This window comes from Triturus cristatus, chromosome 3_2, assembly GCF_964204655.1.
Source record: "Triturus cristatus chromosome 3_2, aTriCri1.1, whole genome shotgun sequence".
Classification (NCBI taxonomy): Eukaryota; Metazoa; Chordata; class Amphibia; order Caudata; family Salamandridae; genus Triturus; species Triturus cristatus.
The window spans coordinates 92,723,405-92,748,059 of NC_140584.1; the positions used below are offsets into that span (position 1 = coordinate 92,723,405).

General features: G+C 43.2%; 1 protein-coding gene across 1 annotated transcript in view; it reads left to right on the plus strand.

The window, feature by feature from the left end:
- ADCY5 (adenylate cyclase 5) overlaps positions 1-24,655 on the plus strand; it is a 1,541,762-nt gene that overhangs the window by 1,211,505 nt on the left and 305,602 nt on the right. Inside the window, exons 7-8 of the mRNA XM_085647314.1 lie at positions 8,476-8,617; positions 21,864-22,004. Coding sequence (XP_085503440.1) covers positions 8,476-8,617; positions 21,864-22,004 — 283 coding nt within the window. The remainder of the gene's footprint in view (positions 1-8,475; positions 8,618-21,863; positions 22,005-24,655) is intronic.

The window sequence follows — 24,655 nt, forward strand, 5'->3', positions numbered from 1 at the left end:
TTGCAGAGTGTCTGACTGCACCGTTACACATTACATTATTATTACATTGCAAAAGTGCCTGATTTTAGCATTACAAACTGTATGACATGATATTAGGTTACAGGAGAATGTTAGAAGTGCTCATTGACATCGCCAGAACTTAGAAGGGCTGGCTGGCCTAACAACCGGCCAGGAGAAATATTACACAACCTCATATGTTGGTTTCATAGCATGTGGTCTTATCGTATATCTTTTTACATACAGTTTATACTTGTTTTATAAAACTCGTGTGTTTGTGTTGTCATCATTGGATTATTGTGAGCGTGGTTGCGAATACTTTACACATTTGCCTTGAAGATAAGCCTGGCTGCTCCTGCCAAGCTACCGAGGGGGTGAGCGGGGCTATCTAAGAAGGTGACATTTATTTTCCTGACGTTGGAACGTGGGTCCCTACTTGGCCTAAGGTACCTACCTCAGCCAACCAGGGATCCCGGGTCTAACAATGTGGTCCTTGGGGACAGCTGCAGGAATTGCCTTCTCATATGTTCCCGCTCATATCTCACTGTCTCCCTAGTTTCTAGATCTCACCTGTAGACAGATTTGGCTGTCTGTTGTCAAAGACCTATTGTCTAATACATTAAAATATGTACATAGTGGGCTTTAGTTAGACCCTTGCTTTTGATTGGATGCCCTTATTCTCAGTATTATGTTCCTACTTCTTATTCAATGGTTGTCCAGACTATTCTTTGTTTGTTCCACCTCTGGTGCATTTCTTTAATGTGCTCGCATTGGATGACGTGTGCCCTTCCACTGCTTGCATTTAGGGAGCTGAGTCTTTCTTTTTCTTCTGACACTCTGTCAGTGCATGTGTGTTCTGTGTTTATTGCCATCTCTCTCGTGTGCAGCTTTCCTGTTTAAACCCCCCTACTCTTTGATGCTGCCACCCCACATATATTTTCCATTGCTTCCCCTACAGTTCCCAGCTCATCCGTGACTTCCCCAACCTCTCCCTGCCCTACTCATCTCGTTTTCATTAATATACACTCTCAGGCTCCTCCATTGCTCCCACACACCCACTGTACTCATCTGCATTGTTTACTACCCAGCACTTCTGTTGCTCTCCTGCCCTACGTGTCCCATTTCTGTCTATATTATTTTTTTTGTACTTATTGGATGGCCCAGAGCTGCAGTTTGCTACGGGGCCATTCCTTTGCTTAAATGCGCATTTGTGCGTCTATTTTGTTTATTTACCTCTTCAAGATGTCTATCTGAAATCTTAGGACGGTAAACAAAATGGCTGTTATGTCATGATGCATACACGACGATGCATGAAGACACAATACTGATCAGCAATAGCCATTTTACTTTATTTTTGCCAATGCTGAACAGCATTTTCAAAAATTACTACCAAAGCCAAAAGTCGAGGCTTATTGGCTTTTTAAAATCACTGTCAGCAGCTGTCCTCGGCTGTCTCACCCTTGACCCCCTCATTGGAAGCCCAGATATCCCCCCAGCCCTCGTGGGGAACACCTGCTTGAAATGGCAAGGCGCAAACTGTTAACGTATTGGCGACCTCTTTGATGAATGGGGAATCCTGGATTTCCCCAGGTTAGTGGCTCACTATGGGATCCCCAAGGACGCGTACTGGCAGAACTTGGCGCTACACCACTGGGTCACACAGCCCCAGATCCGTTTGCATGCAGGTCGGCGCCTCACGAAATTTGAGATTTAGTTAATTAATCGCACTTCCAACAAACGCCTTCTGTTAGACATTTATGGCTTTCCCAACAAGTCAGGAACCCCGGCCCAGCTTAGATGGGATGCGGAACTGAGTCGGGAGTTCTCCCCCAAGGAATGGTTGGATATGATTTACAAGGCTCGGGCATCCTCGTGCAGCACCTTAGGAAAGAAAATGCTTCTGAAAATTGCACACTATTTGGTATTACACCCCAGTGAGGGTTGCGAAATGGAAGCCCCGAAGCAGCGATCTCTGCTGGTGCAATTGCGGACAAGAGGGTACACTGTCCCATATTCTATGGCATTGCCCTAAGATACAGACATTTTGGGAGGCTGTTCTGCCCATAGTCGATCAGATATATCAGTCAGAACTCCCCAGATTTCCTAGTTATATCCTGTTGGGGCTACCCAATCCTCTTACATACCCTCTCCGGTCCTGTAGGGGCAGGGCGATCACTCTAGCACTAGGGGCAGCTAAGCAGGTTCTCCTGGCAAAGTGGGGCATGACTGCCATCCCATTCAAGTTAGACTGGCTACACAAACTGTGGGAGGTGGTGGGAATGGAACGGATTACAGCAGGGATCAACCACACACTGCCTAAATTCGATAAGACCTGGGGGTCCACGGTGGCTTTCTTATCCTCAGAGTTTGTAGAGCTTACCTGCCCTCGCTATATATGGGTCTTGCAATTCCCCACAACTCCCCTAACGGACCCACCGCCTCCTCCGAAGGACACTCAGCCCTAGACCCCCACCGAGTCACTCCATATGCTGTGGGTTGATATCTGTCCTCTACTCCTTCTGTTTCTCTCGGTCTTTTCTTTGCCCTCTCTCATCTTCTCTTTGCTTCCCCCGCCTTTTTTCTTTAATAAAGTTTGCTTTTGAATAAGATGTTCGCCGCCGGCCGGTGGTTGTAGGTGGGCGTAATGTTTAAGTTTGCAACAAACTCAATAAAAACGCCTTAAACCACAAAATCACTGTCAGATCCTGATTCCTCTCAATTTCGCACCTGCCCAGTCCAAAAGCATAGGGACCCAAAGATTTGTCCAGCTCCTATTCCTACTTCCGCAAGTGCTGCTTACTACCAGGTCTGCTGAATGTCAAGGTTGCCTAGTCCCGATTCCACTTCAGACCTTGTTCGTTTTCTACACTAGACTTCTTGTCTATTTACCTCCCTCTTGCAGATTATTTTTTTATCTTGTTTTCTCGTTTTGCAAATGTTTTCCTCTCTGTATAGTACTCCTTCTTTTTCCCTTTTTCGCCTATTTCCCCTCCTGCTCTGAGTCAAAGGCTGAGGATGAGAAATAAGTCTTAATCTCCAAAAATGAGTTGCAGTGCCCGCCTCCTGCAATCCCCGGAAAAAATTAGGAATTCTCGCCTTGTTTTTTAGCAGACTTCTCTCACCATTACTATGTTACCTGATTTATCTTCCAACCTAACTGATTCTTTTGAGGAAAAGTTGTAAGATCTAAGCTACAGACAGATGAGTTTTATTGTGTCTGTTACAAGCAAGAAAGTAAGATAAGTTTTTTTGAGTATCTTCTTTCAGTTAATATAAATTGCTGCCATGTTCCCTGAGTACAGTTCACAACAAATCAGACACTGAGCCAGCAACTTATTTTTGTTTGATACTTTGTACCCAAGCTTGATATAGAACAGTTCTCTTCCCATATCCTAAGATGTGGGTAATCGTCTTTACTGACAAACGTATTGCGCATGAAGGGCGCTGTTCACTGATGGTGATGGATTTCAGCTTGATAAGATATGTAAATCTTGGGTAAAAGTGTGTTTGTTGTCAATAATTCAGGTGGAAGGGAAATATGGATGAAATTAATTGTGTGACCAATAATATTTACTAATTAGTGTTTTGAAATGTGTGGTTTAAAGAAAAAAAGAATGAATACAGAATGATGCAGTGTTTAGGCAGAATATCAGACCCAAAAATATTGTGGGACAAAATGTCATGTCAAGAATATTGAGGACAAAAATATTTCTATAGGTAAGTGCTAGACATGGCTTTTTTAGCATATTCACCCCCAGAGTTTTTACCTTTTGGCCTCCTGTTTTTGACCTTGTTTTTGTTTGTTTTAGGACTCTGGGTACTTTGCCACTGCTATTCAGTGCTAAAGTGTAAATGCCCTCCATGTAAATTGTCTTTATGGATTTAGGTTTCCATAATTGGCTTATTTGATTTACTACTACACCCCTAGTATAGTGCACTGTGGGTGCCCATGGCCTGTGAATCAAATACTGCTAGTGGACCTGCAGCACTAATTGTGACACCCACACAAGCAGCCTTTCAAAGGGTTCTCAGAACTGCCATTGCAGTGTCTGCGTGCAGTTTCTACTGCCCTGTCGACCTGGCAAGTGCACCCACTTGCCAGGCCCTAACCTTCACTTTTCTCATATATGACATCCCTATGGTACCCCTGTGGGCAGTGTGCAGTTCGAGGGAAAGGTAGGATATGTTTGTTATATGTCCTGATGGTGAAATACTGTGCATTTCATTTTTCACTGTTTTAAGGCTATCTGTGCAAAAACAACAGTTGATGGACAGAATGCAGAACAATGTCATACATTCACCTCAGTATAGAGATCTGGGCTTAAATCCATCATTTTCTTGCTCATCATGCCATTCCAGTTTGAACCCAGCCATATGCAAATCAGTCTTGCCCCTGTGCCTCATGGGAACAGTCCAGCCCGAACTGCCAAGCCAGGTCCTGCCTGGACTGGAAACAAGCATCCTAGGACCGGTCCACTCGGTGTGGCAAATGTTAAAACAACAGTTGATGGACAGAATGCAGAACAATGTCATACATTCTCCCCAGTACAGAGATCTGGGCCTAAATCCATAGTTTTTTTGTTCACCATGCCATTCCAGTTTGAACCCAGCCATATGCAAATCAGTCTTGACCTTGTGCCTCATGGGAACAATCCAGCCCGAACTGCCAAGTCAGGTCTTCCCTGGACTGGAAACAAGCATCCTAGGACCGGTCCACTCGGGGTGGCAAATGTTAAAACAACAGTTGATGGACAGAATGCAGAACAGTGTCATACATTCTCCCCAGTACAGAGATCTGGGCCTAAATACATTGTTTTTTGGCTCACCTTACCATTCCAGTTTGAACCCAGCCATATGCAAATCAGTCTTGACCCTGTGCCTCATGGGAACAATCCAGCCCAAACTGCCAAGCCAGGTCCTCCCTGGACTGAAAACAAGCATCCTAGGACCAGTTTCGGGGTTTCACCCCTCTTCAGCCAGGATAGCTTGATTCCAGTGGCTTGGAGAGCACGGGACCCATGTCTGGGCATACCCGTCCCACTTGGGGTGACAAATGCAGAAACAACAGTTGATGGACAGAATGCAGAACAATGTCATACATTCACCCCAGTGCAGAGATCTGGGCCTAAATCCATCGTTTTTTTGCTCACCATGCCATTCCAATTTGAACCCAGCCATATGCAAATCAGCATCCTAGGACCGGTTTCGGGGTTTCACCCCTCTTCAGCCAGGATAGCTTGCTTACAGTGGCATGGAGAGCACGGGACCCACGTCATAGGATAACATGGGAGTTACTTTGTGACATCTCACAAGCATAACTTTCCACTGGGACCAGATAGAGAAATTGAGTTTAGGCTGCCTGAACGCAGTATTTAAAAAATACATATTTTAGTAAAGATGATTTTGATATTGTGTGTTTGAAAGTACCACTTTTATAAAATGGGTATTTTCTTATCCAACCATCTATGTGCCTTTGCCTGTTATGTATTCGCTGTCTAGGACTTTTGACTGACAGGGGCTGGTTTGTGCATTCACACTAGATAGTCACAAAGGGGGGATGAGGTGTGTCCTGCCTTTCCTGGGTGACTCATAGCCAGGCTGGGTAGACCTGACTGCATTTAGAGTAGGGTTAGGAGTGGTTGCTTGCACCTGAATGGACTGTGTCTGTCTTCACCCCCTGGAGTGTGCCTGGCCTGAGTCAGGCAGGACTGGATTATGTATGCCAGTTTGTTTGTGCCAACTTCAAAGGGGAATGTGGTATAAATATTCAGGCCCGGACCCCAGAACTTTAGACTACTGCTGGACTAAGGAACCTGCCAGCAAGAACAGCTGTGAGGGGAGACTACCACTTTGTTGTGTGCTTTGTTGTGTTGGCCTACAGTTGCTGCTTCTGTCTTGGGCAGGTAAAGGACTGGACTGTTCTTTCTGCATTCTAAGTATCTCCAAGGGCTTGATGTAGAGCTTGCCTCCTGTTGGAAGTCTCAGGGAAATCAAAGACTTCAACATCTTCTGGGTACCTGCTTCTGGAGCTGAATGTTTCAGCTGCCACAGAGGAAAAAGGTAAACCGACCCTGTCAGTGAAGCCACTGCCAGCTCTGTGACCTGAAGGTACTGCGGAGGGCCCCGCTGCACTTCGCATCGCAACCCTAGTCTCACTGACGACGTTAGATGCTGCCACTGAGCCGCTGCTTGCACCGTGACCTGTGGGCACTGCACTCTGCACCGCCTCACTTCACACCGCCGCCCTGCTATCCCCAATGATGCTGCGATGCCATCACTAATGCCGCTGCCTGTACTGTGACCTGTGGACACCGCTCATAGAGAACATGGATCACCATCCCGCTTGGCACCGCAGCCTTGGTCTCACTGACGATGCCGTTCCAAGCTGAAATCAACACCGCTGCTTGCACCATGGGTTGGGCACCGCTTATAAGTTACACAATGCACCGCCCCATCCCACACGCAGCCTTGGCCCACCGATGCAACTACAGCGCTTTAGCAATGACGACAAAGCTGCTTGCACTGTGACCCGTCACCACCACAATGAGCACTGCCCCGCTTTGCACCACAGCCCTGGTCTCACCGATGCCACTGGACGACCGTCACCGAGCCGCTTCCTGCACCCCAACCTGAAGGCACCGTACATTGCACCGCTCTGCTTCACACTGCATCCCCGACATCTGCCGACACCTGCACTCCCGACTTCAGACTCATGGAGTTCAACCTGCAACGCGTCTGACATCAAGGACTTGAAGACTCGTACACTGACTTCTGGAACCGACACATGCCGACTTCGCTCCTCCAGAGCTCACTGCAAAGTTCGGCGCCCTGCATCTCCAAAGGTACTGTTTTACGGGTCTCCCCGACACTGTAGCTGGCCCTTGATGCTGCAACTGGCTGGAACTGTTGGATTTATTTGTTCATGATGCCGGGATAGTCTTGGACAGAGCTATCAACTTCAAGGAACTGTATATAAAGCCTATTTTTGCATTATTCGTATTTTGATCACTATCTTTAGGTTTCTTATCGTCTGGTCTTGTCTTACACAGATAAATATTGGATATTTTTCTAAAACCGGTGTGGTGTCAGTTGTAGTGTTTTCACTGCATTACTTCTGGTTATGTGCAAATGCTATATACACTGCCTCTGGGATAAGCCTGACTGCTCGTGCCAAGCTACCAAGGGGGTGACCAGGGGTTATTTAAGACATGTAATCCCATTATCCTGACTAGAGTGGTGGATTCTACCTGGCTTAAGTGCAAACCCTAGCCAACCAGAAAACCCATTTCTAACAGTAAGTAAAGTTTCATTATATGTAACTCTACATGTATGTACCCTGAAGATATACATATATATTCAAGGCACACAGATGTGAAATTAAGAATAGTAAATCTATACTTACCAATTTGCACTGACATTCTCGATATTTTGGTCCTCCATATTTTTGACACAATATTCTGTCCACCCTGTATTTTTAGTTCCGATATTCTGTCAGTGACCCAAATGATGCACCTGTCAGTTGTGATTTTTCCCTAGCCAAGTAACCCTTATGGACACTTTTTAGATCTGGCCTAGAGAGAGCTTTAGCTGTTGCTAGCCTTGTGTAATAAAAACAAATTCATAAATAAAAAATACGTTCATATATAAATAGACACAGAAAATTTGGTCCAACCCTTCATCCATTGAGCTGTTCAACGGTCATTAACGGTTTGCTTCCACTCATTACTGCTTATATTATGGGGCAGCCCACTTCAGTCGCTTGCTCATTTGCACTGTAAGTGACTGCGTTTACCTGATCCAATGTGCACATCTATAGAAGTCTACCTAAAAACAAGCGCACTTCAGTGACTACTCTAGTGGGTCAATACTTTACTTGTCCAAAGTTTTTTCCTTTCCATTCTTTAGTCTTATAAATATTTTTGGGGAAAGAGATAACCATGTGTTTGCTAACAACGACGTCTCCAGGTTGCGATCATTCATTATGAGTCATGTTTTCCTGTGATGTGCATTACAACTAAAAAGATGCTCTATGCCTGTTTTAGGTACAAAAATATAGCCATACTTTTCTTTAAAAATTAAATGCAGTGTTTTTTTTCACTATATTTCGAAAATGTATTTGCAAGCACATGGCCTCTATGCGGAGATGCTCGTCTGTTTTGGGGTTTTATCTTCTTTTTGTGGAACATGTTTGAAATTAAAATTAATATAACTGCATCCGCTGCAAAGGCCAGATCTATTGCCTTTAACCAATATGTGTTTAAAATGATACAGTTTTAGCATTTACATATGTAGTAATGCATGACGCTATTCGTGTTTTTGACGAGTATTTCATATACGTTTCTAGTAAAAATTGGATTCCAACTGAACCGCCCCGGGGGTATTTCCGGTCTGTGAAACGGAACTTTTCTTCCAAACGGTGGCGTCATGTCTGAAATTTTTGCTGTAAATGTAACACAACCCCTTTTTTGTATCTTTAAGGAGAATCCACATCACGAAGGCAACTCTCAACTACCTGAACGGAGACTACGAAGTGGAGCCAGGGTTTGGCGGAGAACGCAACTCCTACCTGAAAGAACACAGTATTGAAACCTTCCTGATTGTGCAGTGCAGCCAGAAACGGGTAAGCGGGAAACTCACAAACTTTCCGGAACAAATACATTTAAACTATTGGTGTTATTGTTAGTATCTAATATTTATTCGGGCCCACGGGAATTTTGGAACTCTGCAGAAGCAAGGTTTTCCACATAATTATGAATTTACCACATTTGCCACATAGTCCCTTTTCTGCTGCACAATTTGCACGTGAAACAAAAAAAAGTGTCATACCTGCTGCACAATTTAGTCCTCCATTGCCACATAATTTCAGTGGCACAGTACATATATTACTGAAAAAATGGTGCAAAATATACACTGCCACTTCTGCGTGCGCCACAGTGTTCTGTGCTGCTCTATTGGGTTGTATAGTGTTACTCAGGCATCTCTGCCCCGCATTGGTTATCACTGTGTGTAATTGGGTGCCTAGTCAGTTTTCTGTACACAACCACCACCCTCTGTATATACCTACAAAATTGCTACCGGTTTACTACCCAATGTGCTTATTACCTTATTAACGGTGGCTCTGAAGCTAAGCATAGCATTGATATATTTTGAAACATTTCTTCATTACAATTCTGAACATTGAAAGACAAATGTATGAAAATGAGGGCCAATGTTAATCTTTGAAGTGTGCTCTAATATTGCAATAAGCTGCTATTTGACCTTTGCACTGTAGTCATAATTGTGTTACTGTGTGTTTATTAGTACAGTTGCACTAAATAATGTGTTACAAGGCAACGTTTATTTCCACTGCTATGGGATATATAGTACAAGTGCGACAGTTCTGATTGCACCAAACAAAATGGAATAAAATTGTATATTTCAGAAGGATTTATCGCACCAATGAAATATCCATATTTTGTTTAAATTACATAGTTGCTGTGAAATGTAGATTTCAGCCAACATGCGGCCCACTCTTAGCCTGAATACCTTGCCCACAGTTAATGAATCTCGAAGTTAGACAGTTCGTTTATATAGTGCCTAAGAATCTGCAGGGATAACAGTATTGATCATGAGCAGCGGGGGTGACCACCTGATTTCCAAATTATTCAGATCATTTATGGGTTTAGTCCCTAGCAAGGATACCAAGATCCGGGAGGCATGGGAGCGAGACGTAGGCCACCCGATACAGGACTCGCACTGGTCCTTTTGTTGTACCCACACCAAAGAGGTTTCCCTAAACAGTAGACATGAACTGATTCAATTTAAGTTCCTGTGGAAGGCATGCATGTTCCAGTCAAAAATCAATTCTATTGACCTCAATCGTCGGCACAAGTGCCCCTAAGTGTGGAACGCAACATGCTGATTTTGTTCACGTGACCTGGAACTGTGTTAAGTTTGGGAACTACTGGAGAGCTATTTACATAATTTCATCGCACATGGTTCACCTGGATACTGCCCCTACACCCGAGAATCAACTGTTGGGATATGTACATGATTTCCCTAAACCGCAGCGTAAATTCATTACCATTTTGCTTGCAAAGAGGGAGATTGCGCTCTAATGGGGCAGCGGGGTTACCCTTACAATGACAGCTTGGCTTAATAGCCTTACATTTTGTAACACAAATTGCGAATTGTATGCAGCGACTCAACCCCCTGCATCTAGACCCAAGGATATTTGGAGCCCCCCGAAGAGCTATTTGCTTGAAAGTGGCTCTACCCCTAATTCACCGCAGCCTGCAGGGATACTTCCCACTGGGGTGGGGTGACCCTGCGCTACTATGAGTTCTATAGACGCATCTTCTATGTCGGGAGCGATGGGTGGTGGACCTGAACGGGGGGGGATGTTATTGCCAGGTCGCTTAAATGTTGGTAATACAGTAAGTAATGTATATGCCACCCCAACATCATAGTGTGTTGTGTTTGAGAAAATATCTTCTCAGGAAATATTTCCCTTTTTTGTATTGTCGCAGTGAGTAAGCATGTAATGCTTGTATTGTACTCATTTGAAAATGGTACATAAAGTTTTTTTAAAAAAAGGATCTGCAGGGATTTAATATAATCAATTGTTTTTTGAGCATCCTATTTATGAAATGTAAACAAAAGTGAAACATTCTCATTCCAGTCAGTGGCTTTGTTAGCTGCACCCTGCAGAGACCGGCCTCCACAATCCACCCTTATCCAGGCACAATTTGTTTTTAAGAAAGCAAAGCATCTTTTTTCTAAACGTATACAGTCTTATCTGCGTAATTGTCTCTTACTTTTTCTACAGAAACCAAACCTTACAGTCCAATATTTCCCTTAAGATTTCAATTAACATTCTGACTTTGAAAATCATACTATAGATACTTGCTACCCAAACTTCAGCTGCTGCTCCATCTTCTGTCCCACTACTGGGCTCGCATAAATTTGCACCAATTGCACCTTAGTCTTCTGGGATGTCTCCGCTTGGGTATGCAGATGATGCCCAATTTATCGTCTTTTTGTCAGTGGAATCCATGGAGAGCGTTGTCAACTTTCAGAACTGTATGACTGCTGTTGCAGAGTGGATTGTTTGAATTTGAATGCTAATGAAACAGAGATTCTTCTGCTGGGGAAGCACATTCGGGTTTGGGGAGGTCATTGGTGGCCGAAGGTGTTAGGGTCTCCTCCCTAGCAAAAATCTGCTGTAAAGAAACTGGAGGGTCTGTCTTGATGACACACGCTCATTTGAACCACAAGTCCAGGCACTAGCGGGCACGTTTTTTGCTACTGTCAGAAGCCTGAAATTGATTATTGGCTTTTCCCATCTCCAGGTCCGGAAAACGATTGTACATTCTTTAATCATCTCGCAAATGAACTCTAGTAACATTCTTTATCTGGGTGCCAAGAGATCTGTAACAGACAGGCTGTAGATAGCCCAGAACGTGGCTGCTAGACTTTTTTTTCCATCTGCCAACATTCTGCTCTGTCTCCAAGCTTCTCTGCAAAATTCACTAACTTCCGATTGAGAAACACACTCAATTCAAAGCTTTGTGCATAGCTCATCGGATTATGAAAAATCAGTGAGCACCTAGTCTGACTTCCCTCGTTCAGGCGCATATAGCTACAAGGTCCATCCAGTCCTCTCACTTGAATTTGGATTTTGGGGCAGCTATGCACTTTAAAAATCTCTATAACATAACATAGCACCACTATGATGTCAGTGCTTTGGACCCACACACAACTGTGCTAAAGCACCCCTATGCACTTCAATCTGACCTCCATCAGAGGAGACTCAACAAGGCCTATGACCCGAGCCCCCCAGACATCTGAGATATCCAGATAAACAAAACTGCCTCCCAGCACCCAGAAACACTCATCACCCTTATGCCCCAGCACTGCCACTTTGCATATCGTTTCTTAAATGAATGATGTTTGTCTAACTGCGAACCTGAAGGTTTCACTTGCTTTCTGTGGAGGATGTTGACACGTAACACAGAATCAGGAGCTGCCTCAGCTACAGAGACTTTTCACCTTGACTGTGGACCTCTTCCCTGCCATGATTTTGACATTGCCTGGGTCCATCAGACACTGTTGTTGAGCTGCAGTGACACAGCAAAATAAAAGTGACTGGCAGGGAAAACATTCAAACAATATGAATTGCAATACATGTATCTATTGAAATGCAAACATTTCAACTGGGAGAATCAAGGGACATGGCCTGTTTTATCAAATAAATTGTTTATGTTTAAGTTTTAAATGCATGCATTTTTAAGAAGTCCAGCCACCTACCCTACAACAGCGATGCAATGGGAATAAACAGCAAGCCAGGGGGACGTGGCACCCCTTGAGACGCTATTGACTAGGTCACTGGTCTTACAGGATATTGAAAGAGGAGCACCACTTACTATAAGGGAGGGAATGGAGAGCAGTACAAATGCTCAGTTGGTTCTTTGAAATAAAAATATTGTAGGTCCATGATCTTCGTATTCCTCCTTTGTACTCAATGGCTATTCTCTTGTGTTCCATGTTACATTGCATTCCTTCCTGGTCATAGAGTCCTGAAAATTCCAGGAGCTCCTGGCCTGGTCTCTGTGCTACACGTAAGTGGTTAAGTGCCGTAGTATAGAGCCCCTTTATCTAGCACATATTGGTGCTTAGAGATTACATTTAACTACCACCCTGACTTCATATCAGTATTATATACATTTAAGATAGACCATGTAGTGAGCATCAACTTGCATTAGTTGGTTGCATGGCAGCTATACGTTTTATAAGTGCATATTCAGCAATAGTGATTCCGTGGTTATGGGTTCCAGGGCCAATCCACTGGAAAAGCAATTTTGCTCAGTAATAACTGTGTACCTGAACAACAGATCGTCATAAAACGTGACACAATTCTACAAGTATATATGTTTGATCCTTTAAAAATAAAATCTCAGCAGATTACTGCTGGGGCTGCAGGGTAAAGTGATTGATTGAATCCCAAGTATTGAATTCTGCTTTCAGATTCCACAGATATCTTTGCTGACTGGTGCAGCAAAATTTGCCTGACAGACGTCTTTGGCTTGGTTATACTTTAGACTCCATTTACCCAACTTGCACAACCATAAACATTTTCTAGCTATTGCGCTAAGAATTTTCAATTCTATTAAGGACACGGAGGTGAGGATTATGCTCCTCTTTCTTTACTTAGAAATTACAGCAGCCAGTCAAACTTCATATCACATAACTCATGAGCTCTCACAGCTCCTTCTCCCCACCAATCGCTGGGATCATGCCTGCCTATACATGTCCATAAGACCGTAGTTCTTCCTTTTTCATTGGGCAAAAAACAACATAAGTCCATAAAACCTTGAACCATCTGTACTAGAACCGAACATTCTCCGGACCACTTTACGGGCCAGCTCCAACAGGTGAAGATGAACATCCTTTGCAACAAACAGACACGGCGTCAGACGAACATCAGACCACTTTGAGTCACCTTGTCATCCACACCTGAAAAGAAAAATTAAAGCCATAATACCCTACCTCCATAAATTTCTTTCATAAAAATACGGGGTGGGGAAGAATTACATTAATCACAAAAAAACATACTGTTATAACAGAACAAATGCATATGAATGCAAAATACTGCAATAAATCAATACACAATCTCTTAAGGCAGAATAATCCTCACCTCTGTTTCCTTAATAGAACTGAAAATTCTTGACGCATCAGCTAGAATTTTTTTTAGGTCTGTATCAGGGACTAAAATTTTGGATTATGCTAGTTTAAAGTTGCTCCACCACATTTGATGTAGCATCTACAGTTGGCTTGTGACCAAATACTTTAAAAGTTGAATAAGAATACCGTTCGGCCTCAGCCAACAGAGTTACTCCAGACGAGAAGCTGTGGAAAAAACTTTAGAGGCCATAGTCCCTCACACAGAATGAGCTCAGAAAAGGAACACATAAATTCCAGCTTCGGACATCAACCATTTAACTCAATGGGCCAAGATAAATTGGATGGAAAGGTTTCAGCAAAGAAATCAACAATTGCCTGTAAAATCACTGTGCAGGTCACGCGTACAGTCTTCATAAAACTTTAGACACACGACAACACACAGTTTCTGATGTGGAAAAGCATGGTAACTAACACATCTGGAATCAGTTTTGGTATGTCTAGAGATAGTAAACAACACCCCGAAGGAGTAAATACCCTACCTGCTAATCCAAGGCCTTTACATCTGAGACCCATCGAGAAGAAATCAGACCTATGAGGAGAGTGAGTTTTGCCGACAACTGTTTACGTGAAAGACCCTTCTTCGTGGGCCAATCTCTAAGGAAACGCAACACCACTTTCACATCCCACACCATGAAATACATAGACTAAGGTGGCCGAACCATCCTAATCCATCTTAACAGTTTGCAAACTAATGGATGCTCACCTACCGGTTTACCATCCAGATAAGGATGGCCTGCCGAGACGGCAGAACGGAAATTGTTCATCGTCCTATAAGCCAGACTCTGAATAGCAATATCCAAAAGCAAATTTACCGTGATATGGATTTCGGAAGCCATGGGATCCACACCCCACTCCCTACACCAATTGACCCATCTACGCTAGGCTGTTTGTGTGTAGAAGGATCCTAAAATTGAACAACACGTCCTGTGAAATGCTTGGGACTTATGATTGTCACCTGAAAGTCTCAAGATCATGAGGAGCAATAGCCCCTGAGTCACCAATGGATGTGGTAGGCCCATCGGATCTGAAAGAAGATCCAGAAGGAGGGAAGACACACCGGAGGTGCACAAGACAGATACACTGCCACTGGAAACTAGGACTGTGCTTTCCAACGAGGAGTTATCAGAACCAACTCCGCCATTTTTTTACTCACCTGTGAAAGAACCCTCTGCATCATGGCAAACATGGGAAATTCGTAATGTAGACTGGTTGACCATGACTGGAGAAAGGCATCCAAACTGATTGCTTTCTGATCTGGTCTCCAACTGTAAATGAGGGGAAGTTGCACATTCAGGTGGGAGGCAAGCAGGTGCATTGACCCAAGTGCAAATTCAGAAGTCGAAATATCTCAGGGTGAAGCCCCCAGTCGTAGGAGTCGTGGAGGAATCGAGAATTCCAGTTTGCTATTAAATTGGATGTACCTGGAATATATTTCCATCATAACCAATATGTTATGTTGTAGACTATAATGCCAAAAGTCGTTGGCAATCTCCACTAAGAGGCAAGATCTCATCCCACCAAACCAATTGATATACCAAACTGCCAAGATGTTGTCCATCTTCAACAGGATGCAACCACTCGGTCAGCATGGAGATATAGTGCAAACCACAAATGAGCCTGCCAGAAGTTCCAGACAGTTGATATGAAGATGCAGTTCCTCGGGAGACCACCTGCCCCCGTTCTCCACAGAGCTGGAATAGGCTCCCCTGCCCAACCGACTGGCATCGGATTCTATAATCACTTCCGGAACCAAGGCAAATATGGCCTTGCCGTTCAAGGCATCCATATTCTTTAATCACTTTGACAGCCCTATCCTCGCTTCCTCTGACAGAAGAATCTGTAAGAGTAAGCCAAACCCCTGCGAAGATGCATTATCTTCAAGCGTTGAAGGGCCTGATAGTGAAGGGGACCCAGAAAAATCAACTGAATGGAGGAAGGCAACAGTTCTACCAGGTGAGACAAAGTCCTCAATGATCAAGTCGGCGAGGCAAGCACTCTCCTCGCCTCCTCCTTGATGGAAATCCGCTTTTTCAAGGATAGCAAGAATTGGTCAGGATGGAATCCACCTGAAACCCCAAAAACTCCATTGCCTGAGATGAAATCATAATTAACTTCTCCGTGCTGATGATGAACCCCAGATCCTGAAAGAGTTGGCTCGTCCAAGAGAGATGGAGGACCAAGTCCTTGCCCTGTGCCATGATCAGAATGTCATCTAAATATATGATCAGGCAAAGCCCCCTTTCTCAGAGGTATTGAACCACTGGCTGAAGCAGCTTCAAGAAGCACCAAGGAGCCGAAGACAAGCCAATTGGCATGGCGATAAATTCGAACCACTGATGGCGCCACTAGAACTGAAGAAACCTGAGATGGGGGTGCATAGAGGAACAGCTAAATAAGCATCTTTGAGGTTGAGACGCACCATCCAGTCTCCCTCTTGTAAAAGATCTTTAAACAGGTGTATGCCTTGCATCTTGAAATGGCGACTCACAATCCATAAATTGCATTTCTTGAGATTTAGGACTAAACAGAAACTCTGATCCTTCTTTGGGACCAAAAACAGGGGTGCTGATAAAACAGTGCAATTGAGGGGAGGACTTTGTTATTGCCCCCTTCCACAAGAATGAGAGCACTGCTTGATCTATGAAATTGCTCTCTGTTTGGGATAAATGGAGAGGAATCAGTCATTTCCCTGATGCGGGGAGGAGTAAATCTCCAGCTTTAAACCTTGAACAATCTCCAAAACACACTGATCCTGAGTAAGTACCTTCCAATTATGGAGGAATTGAATAGAATTGAAATTAAATTTATAGAGCGCAGCATATACCCGAAGGCATCTTGGCGCTATGCATGATCTGAGAGCATACAGAGACATGAAGAAGGCCGTAATCAAATGTAAAAGTTTAGGCAGTTTGTGTAAACAGCCAGGTTTTCAGGCCTTTCCTAAAATGGATCAAGGAGGGAGCTGATTTTAAGGTGATGGGTAATGTATTCCACAACCTAGCTGCTGATCTGAAGATGCTCTTGCCTCCCCAGGTAGCCTTTTTGAAAGGGGTGATTACCATGTTCCTAGCTGTTCCAGACCGCAGGGTTCTATTTGGAACATACCATTTTAGTTTATTTCTAAACTGTGTTGGTCCAAGATTGTGCAGTTATTTAAAAGCCAGGCATAAGACTTTAAACTGACATCTCTGCCTGACTGGGAGCCAGTGTAGTTTTTTTATGGCTTCTTTGGCAGAGACATTTTTAGGAATATTCAAAATGAGGCGTGCTGCCGCATTTTGTAAAATCTGGAGCCTGTTAAGCAGGCCTGAATTGGTGGTAAGGTAAAGGCTATTGCAATAGTCTAGACGGGAAAGGACCAGGGCCAGGGTTACTGTTTTTAAAAGATCCTCTGGTATAAACTGATTTATTTTGTTAATTAGTCTAATGGCACAAAAAGAAATGGCTGTGATTTTGTTAATTTGGGCATTGAACGTAAGTTCTTTATCGATAATAATACCCAAGTCCTTAGTTTTAGCCGCGGGTGCTGGAAGCACTCCAAGTACAGGTGGCCACCAGTCAGGTGTCCAAAGAGAGGGTTTATTACCAAAGATGATGACCTCTGTCTTAGTTGCATTCAACTTTAAACAGTTGACATCCATCCAATCGCTCACATTCTTCATGCAGATCTTAAAGGCTTCACCCGGGTGTTTTTCTTCATTTGTTAAAGACACCACAATCTGTGTATCGTCAGCATAGGAAGCCAAGACAAAACCTGCTTTTTTTTTTATTATTGAGGGAAGTGGTGCAACATATAGATTAAAAGGTTTGGGACTCAGGGCAGAGCCCTGTGGAACTCCACATGGTAAAGAGAATTGTTTAGAGGTTGCTAATCCCATTGCTACATTAAGTTGCCTATTGGTTAGAAAGGATTTTAGGAGTTCTAGTGCAATGCCTTTTATTCATAGGAATAATGCTATCCTTCCCCCACCATAGTTTCTGAAGATGGAAAAACCTTTACCTGAATAGGTGGCATCTTTGGCGTTATTTCCTCCCTGGTAGACACCTTTTTCGGCACGTCCCCGGCAACTCTCTTGCTGGTGGGGTAGAAGTTGGAATGTGGAGCACCAGCTCGCTTTCTGGTTGCATTTCCTCGTGAAGCCTGGTAGAAACCCTGTCCGGACACCCTACCTCTGGAGCATCTCGCCCTGACAAAAAGGCCACTATTTAAGACCTTTTTCAATGAGGTTTGAGCTTTATTCAGGGCTGAAAAGGTGGACATGTTTTTGTCCAGATCCTTTACAAACTTGTCTCCGAAGAGTAGTCCGTTGGCCAAGTTGCCCGACTCTGTAGAGGCTAAGTCTTCTAGTGGAAGATCAATCCCAATGAGGAAGGATTTATGCCTGTTGGTAGATAGGGCACAGTTAGTGTTGTCCAGGAAGTAAAGTGCCCATTGTGCTCATTCAAGGATTCAATTGGGGTCTAGCTGAGTGTTGGTGTCCTTAGCTTGGACAGACAAATCCAATATTTTTGGGGTCCAGAAACATCCGACAGTTTGACCTGACATTCCCACCTGGCCTCATCCAGCTCTTTATTAGGGTCCTTCAATTTGTTTGGGGAAATGTCGCCATATTGGGTTGTAGCTCAGGGGTATCTGTAACCTTTCCCAGGACATCTGATGTATTGCGCACATCGCGCTCAAAACCCTGACGAATGTTATAGTGCCATCTTCATGCATAGCACCCACTCAGTGGATCTGTGATTAACTATATTTCTAGGATTAAGCAGAAGATTCTTCTTGGTCTGAACATCCAATGTAACATGGTGTGCCTTGCGTTTGCATTTAGTTGCCGGACGTTTTTCTTCCAGGGCATCTTCCGAGTCAGAGGAGGGAGGAGATGAAGTTAAGGATGCATCCACTACCCCAGGGGTGGAAATCATGGTGGTTCCCAGTGAGACTTGTGCATTAGAGCTCCCATAACCATGATTCCGAATACCGAAGACGCCATTTGTGACAGAACCTCCGCTGAGGAGGAACCTGTAGAAGCAGCATCACGGGTGAAGCCCGGTTAAATCCCATCCAAATCTGTGAACATGAATCCAGTGCGGAAACCCCCAACACACATCTTCCATAATGTTGAGTCATGGGTTGCAAATCCTTAATCAAAGCACGAATCATGGAGTTCATTTAAATCTAATGCCTCTACTAACTGCTCTTCCATATGGTGCTCGAAGGGCACCCCTTTATACTCCACATAGTCATCTCCCTCCCTGACATAGTACGCCATCCTGAAAACTGGAGGGGTGGAAGAGGTTCAGGGGAAGAGTAAGCCCAAGGGAGAATTGATAGGTTGTAGAGACACTCGCATGGCAAGGTGTCAGGCCAGCAAAGTCTTTGAATGGACTGCAGAATAGAAAAATATTTGTTATTTATTGAATTTTCGTGGGGGAGCCACCCCAAACTCTCCCAGGCAAAGCCCTGCATTGTTTGTTAGCTCAGTCAGGCATTTCAATGAGACAGAGAGGCACCAGAGCCGATCGGAAAAGAAATGCTCAGATCTGCCTCCTGCCCATGCGCGAGGCCGTTAGAGAGTGAAGGATGACTTTTTTCTTCACAGAGCACATCCTTCCCTCTCCCACTCCATCGGCTGGCCAGGCGATCACGGGGTGACCCCCCCCTAAGCTCAAATACTCAAACCCCAATAAACCAAGAACGGTCTTATGAACATTTATAGGCAGGCATGACCCTGTGATTGGTGAGACTAAGGAGCCGTGAGGGCTCGTGGGTTGAGCAGTTTAAAGTTTGATTGGCTGCTGTAATTTCTAAGTTAAGAAAGAAGCATAATTCGAAGCTTCCATTCCTGACAAAGAGTTTGCCTCAAAAGTATTTGTAAACCTTACTTTGATCATGCTAGATTAGACATTGGTTGATTGATTGGATCAAATTTAAGAGAGGATCTCAAAAGTTCTGTCTCTCTTTCATATTATCTTGGGAAATTTGTTATGGGTATCACAAAATGTGATGTACAGATCAGAATAATATTTGGCAAGCAATGAAATCTAAGAGAAGCATTAGCATTGCAAAGATATCATCTGCAACTGGTTCTTATCAGTATGTTAGGTTTAGGGACCCACCAATACCAGCCATTTAGTGACTTTGCACTCCACATGTGACGGCCACCCAGACTACGAACTCCAGAGAAGCAAGGCATCAGCTAAAATAGTGTCCTCTGCTGGGGGCAGAGGAGTGTTTTGTTGTGTATTTTGCTTTGTCCCATGTTGCTTGACTCCATTTGTACCCTTAACCATGCAGCCAGTGGAGATGTACTCCTCTCCACTGAGCACAGAAGCAAAGGCATCAGCTAAAATAGTGTCCTCTGCTGGGGGCAGAGGAGTGTTTTGTTGTGTATTTTGCTTTTGTCCCATGCTGCTTGACTCCATTTGTACCCTTAACCATGCAGCCAGTGGAGATGTACTCCTCTCCACTGAGCACAGAAGCAAAGGCATCAGCTAAAATAGTGTCCTCTGCTGGGGGAAGAGTAGTGTTTTGTTGTGTATTTTGCTTTGTCCCATGTTGCTTGACTCCATTTGTACCCTTAACCATGCAGCCAGTGGAGATGTACTCCTCTCCACTGAGCACAGAAGCAAATGCATCAGGTAAAATAGTCCCCTCCCTTTGGGAAAAAGGTTTGTTCTGTTTTGTAATGCGGTATCCCCCTATCTACGGTATACTTATATGCGGTATACTATATACGGTATACTTTATACTATATACGGTATACCCCTATATGGGGTATACTTTGCTGTATTTGCACCCTTGACTGTGCAGCCAGATGAAATAAACTAATTTCCACCAAACAGAGCTCTGGATGAAATAAGCTAATTTCTACTGTGCTGTAAAGCAAGACACCCGGGAAAATAGTTCCATGCGAGCTAAAGAGTATTTTATGCATCCTGTGGGGATAAATTGTGTTTTATTAAGTAAATTGCTTCGCCCCTCTTTGCTTTGTTCTATTTTCACCCTTGACTGAGTAGGCAAGGATATGTGTTAGTCTCCACTGACCACACAGTAAAATTGTTTCCTTTGCAGTTTGCTCAATTGTGCTCTGTTCGTAATTTGCTTTGCTCCATTTGCACTCTTGATTAAGGTAAACGTAAATTAGGCTTCTTTGCACTAAAAATAGCATCCATTTCAATGTTACCGTTCCACTGCAATTTGACTGTGTCCTGTTTTTTATTCACTTCCTTGTCCCAATTTTGTGAAATCGTTACACTGTAAAACATTTGGATTTTAGTCCCCGCAAGGCATTTGAAAATAAGAAAATACACATTTCTTCCTATTCTGATCCAGATCTGAACTGATGTGAATCTCCAAAACAAATACTACACCACACACGATTCAAGGCATTAAAAATTGCCCTCTAAAATTTGTTTTGCATCTACTTGTGATGTGTTTTCATATTGTATGTCCAATTCCAATATGTTGAGGTAAAAGAAGCGGAAATATAATAAATGTGTTTACACCTTTCAAGTTTATAATAACCATCTTATTTCCTACACCGATATTTATAGGGAAGCTCATTTCCTCTGTTATCTGTCAAGATGTTTTATAAAATAACTACGATGTCCAGACTTTTCCTAAAAGTTACCTTTGGTGTAAGTAGTTTACAATTGGCAGGTATCGTCTTCCAATGGTTTACAAATCAATGATAAAGCTACTTAAATTTAATATGCATGTTTTTTACCAACAGTTTCACTGCATTGGTGAGAGGGAAAGGTAACTTATACAAGATTCCTTCAACATTTATATCAGCATTCATAATTTCCACTCTTGGTGTCTGACACAACAAACCTTGCTAAATCAATGTTTTTTCCAAATCCAGTGACTGTTTTAAACAAACCTGACAACGAGAATGTGCGTAAGTGCTTGTGGCTTGGGAATAGTGCCAGGTACACAATCTTTCTTCCCAAATATTTAGGCACTAAAAACATTAAAGAAATTGAATATGAATCAAGACTGAAATAAAAAGTTAGAGCAATATTTTTGTTAGACCCTCTTGTGTAGACCTGCTGATTGATTATTTTATTTTAACAGCATAATCCAAGAAACTGAAGTGATAGTATTACCTAGAGAAATGATGCATTTTCGTCTGTGTTCCTTTCAGAAAGAAGAGAAAGCTATGATCGCAAAGATGAACAGGCAACGCACGAATTCCATGGGCCATAACCCTCCTCACTGGGGCATGGAGCGGCCATTTTACAACCATCTAAGTACCACCCAGGTCTCCAAGGAAATGAAGAGAATGGTAATGACTGTTGTTTGCATCTTGGGTGTTTTTATTCTGGTTGTACCGTGTAGTGTGGAGTGGGTAGAGGTCTTTTACAACAAGCGCCAGGGATATATCCAGTCAGTGAAGAAAGTAAAATCAGTATACAGCTCAAAGATCCAAATACCCTCTGTGTGGCAACATATTTATCCGTACATAGGATTGATGTCACAATCTACTCTTTTCCGCTGTCCCACCCCAAACATTGGGGACCACAGTGCTCAGATTTATTTACCCTTATGTGATTAAGTGTGAATCAGGTTTTGGGTGAGTGCAACCACAGGAGGCTTGTTGCTTAGCTATTTCTTTTAATCACCAAGGTAAATAGGTAATAAATAGCTTTTAAGAAAATTCTGTGTTTTTACTATTTTTTAAAATTTTTATTCATTCATTCATTTATCAGTCTGTGCAATGCAACATTCTGGGCCACAGGACTCTTCACGTAAGAAAAGATAACTGTAGAAAAAAATAGAAACAAAAATGTAAGGACCTGATAAGGCGATAGTGTGTTAACCAAGCCCATGAACATGAATTCATAGAGTAGAGCTGCAGTACTTGGCGTATGCGGCAAATTCTGTCAAGGGTTGCTTGGAAACAGAAGCAAGAAAAGTATCATTTTGAAGCAGGTGGGAAACTGGCAGACATATAAAAAATGTCAGTAGGTTCCGTTGACTGCTCCATCTGCGAAAAATGCAAATTCAATACCTCTGACAGCTTATACCATGGAAAACCCTAAAATCTAATGGTGGATGAGCCATCACTATGCTAATTTTAAGACATTCAGAATTTGAGTTGGACCCATTGTTTTCATTAGAAAGGGTCTTACTGCTATGAGATACCTTTGGTTGAATATTTGGTTGCCATGGGTCCTAAAGCCCCAAGATACCAGAGTTTAGATTGTTTCATGCTGTTGTGTCATAGCAGGCACGAACAAATCACTTAAGGATGCAGTCAAACATCCCATAATGTTCCTGTAATGAAGTAAAAAAATTGTTTACTCCTATGGTGCACCAGGTTGTAGTGGGTTAGTATTTCTCTTATTGCTATTGTTGTGTTCCTATCCTCGCACATGGAGTGTGTGTGTTCGGGGGTTCGATTGGCTTCTGACAGTTGCAAATCGAGCCTCTGAGGGTGCGCTGCTCCTTGCCCTGTACCCAGTGTTTATTTTGATGGGTGTCTGGGCTGTAGATTAAGCTGACGCCTTAGGGTGCCAGTGATTTATCTATGAAATGGGGTTGCGGACCGATGCTGTCTGATGGCTTTGCTGCAACATACTTTGTGGTTTTTTTTTAAGTCACTTGGAAATAATTTAAATAATAAATAATTTAAATGTTTTGATTTGACAAGGGGGAAATTGGCTTTCCTGTGTAAAACACTTTTGTGACAGATCTATGTGGTTATTTCTAGAGAAACATTTTTTATTGAAGGAACAAGCTAATGATGTGGATTAAACCATAGAAATCTGCTACTGATATATTGAATGAAGTTATTAACTGTACAATTAATTAACCTATTAAAGCTAGAACAATGATAAAACTTCAGTTTGTGATAAATAAAATGTGCCGCCCCTCCCCAGTACCAACACTAGATTGTTTTTGTAGCGTAACTAAGCAACACTTCTCCGGAACGAACGATGTGATTGACGCTTCAAACACTGTCTTTCTCTCTCCGATGTGACGACGGACGTCAGCCACCAATCACAATGCGCCTTTTAGCCCACGACTAATGTGACGCTCCTTGTTATTTTCCTCCAATCACTGTTTCAAAGTGAACAACTGCAACCACCAATCATAGCGCCCCTTACATCAACGCCGGTGGACGTCATTCAGTGTCGAACATGGACATTGAAAACACGGCTTGGCTTGGCTCGAGATGGCTTTCAAAGAATTACACCCTGATCGTGATGGCGCGTTCTCGCCTCAATGGAGCTTAATGGCGGTTCCTTGCGTGTTTCAAATTTTGCCCGGTAAGCTTTTCCCTTTCCGCGAGCTACAAACGCGGTTCATACAGTCTTAATTCAAAGTTGCTGTGTTTACAGAGCACACCCTAAATTGACTTCACGATCAGGCAAAACGCTCTCAACATACATAACGGAGTGCGATTATCATTTAAAATCCCGATCTCCTTTGTTTAGATTATCGCTACTCAGTCGAGATTTGTGAATGTACAAAAAGAAAATCCTCTCATGTTACGATCTTCTCATAGACACGCTGACCTTTCAGAATGATCCTCACTTAACTCGAATTGCACTTCTTCATCATTTTGAGGATATACACCAATTCCAAAGATTGTATTACTCACAATGGGAGTGGTTATCAGGTCCTTTAGAGATAGGATGCAGTGTCCAAATTCATGCGCTACTCCAGGCAGTTTGTATGTTCACAGCATACAACAGATCCAAACTGGGGGTTTCCTTTTCATGAAGCAAGATGTTCCTCTTGTATCAAAATCCTTAATAAGTTGTTGATCTTCGCGATCCCATCCTCGTCGCCAATTTTCGGATTAAAGATGCACCTCCAGGTAGAATTAAAGGTGGTTTTATTAAGATACAGAGGACAAACCCCCAGAAGATCTTCTCAGCTCCACAGCCAAGCCTCACTGAGGACTCAACAATCTAGAATCCCCTGTGA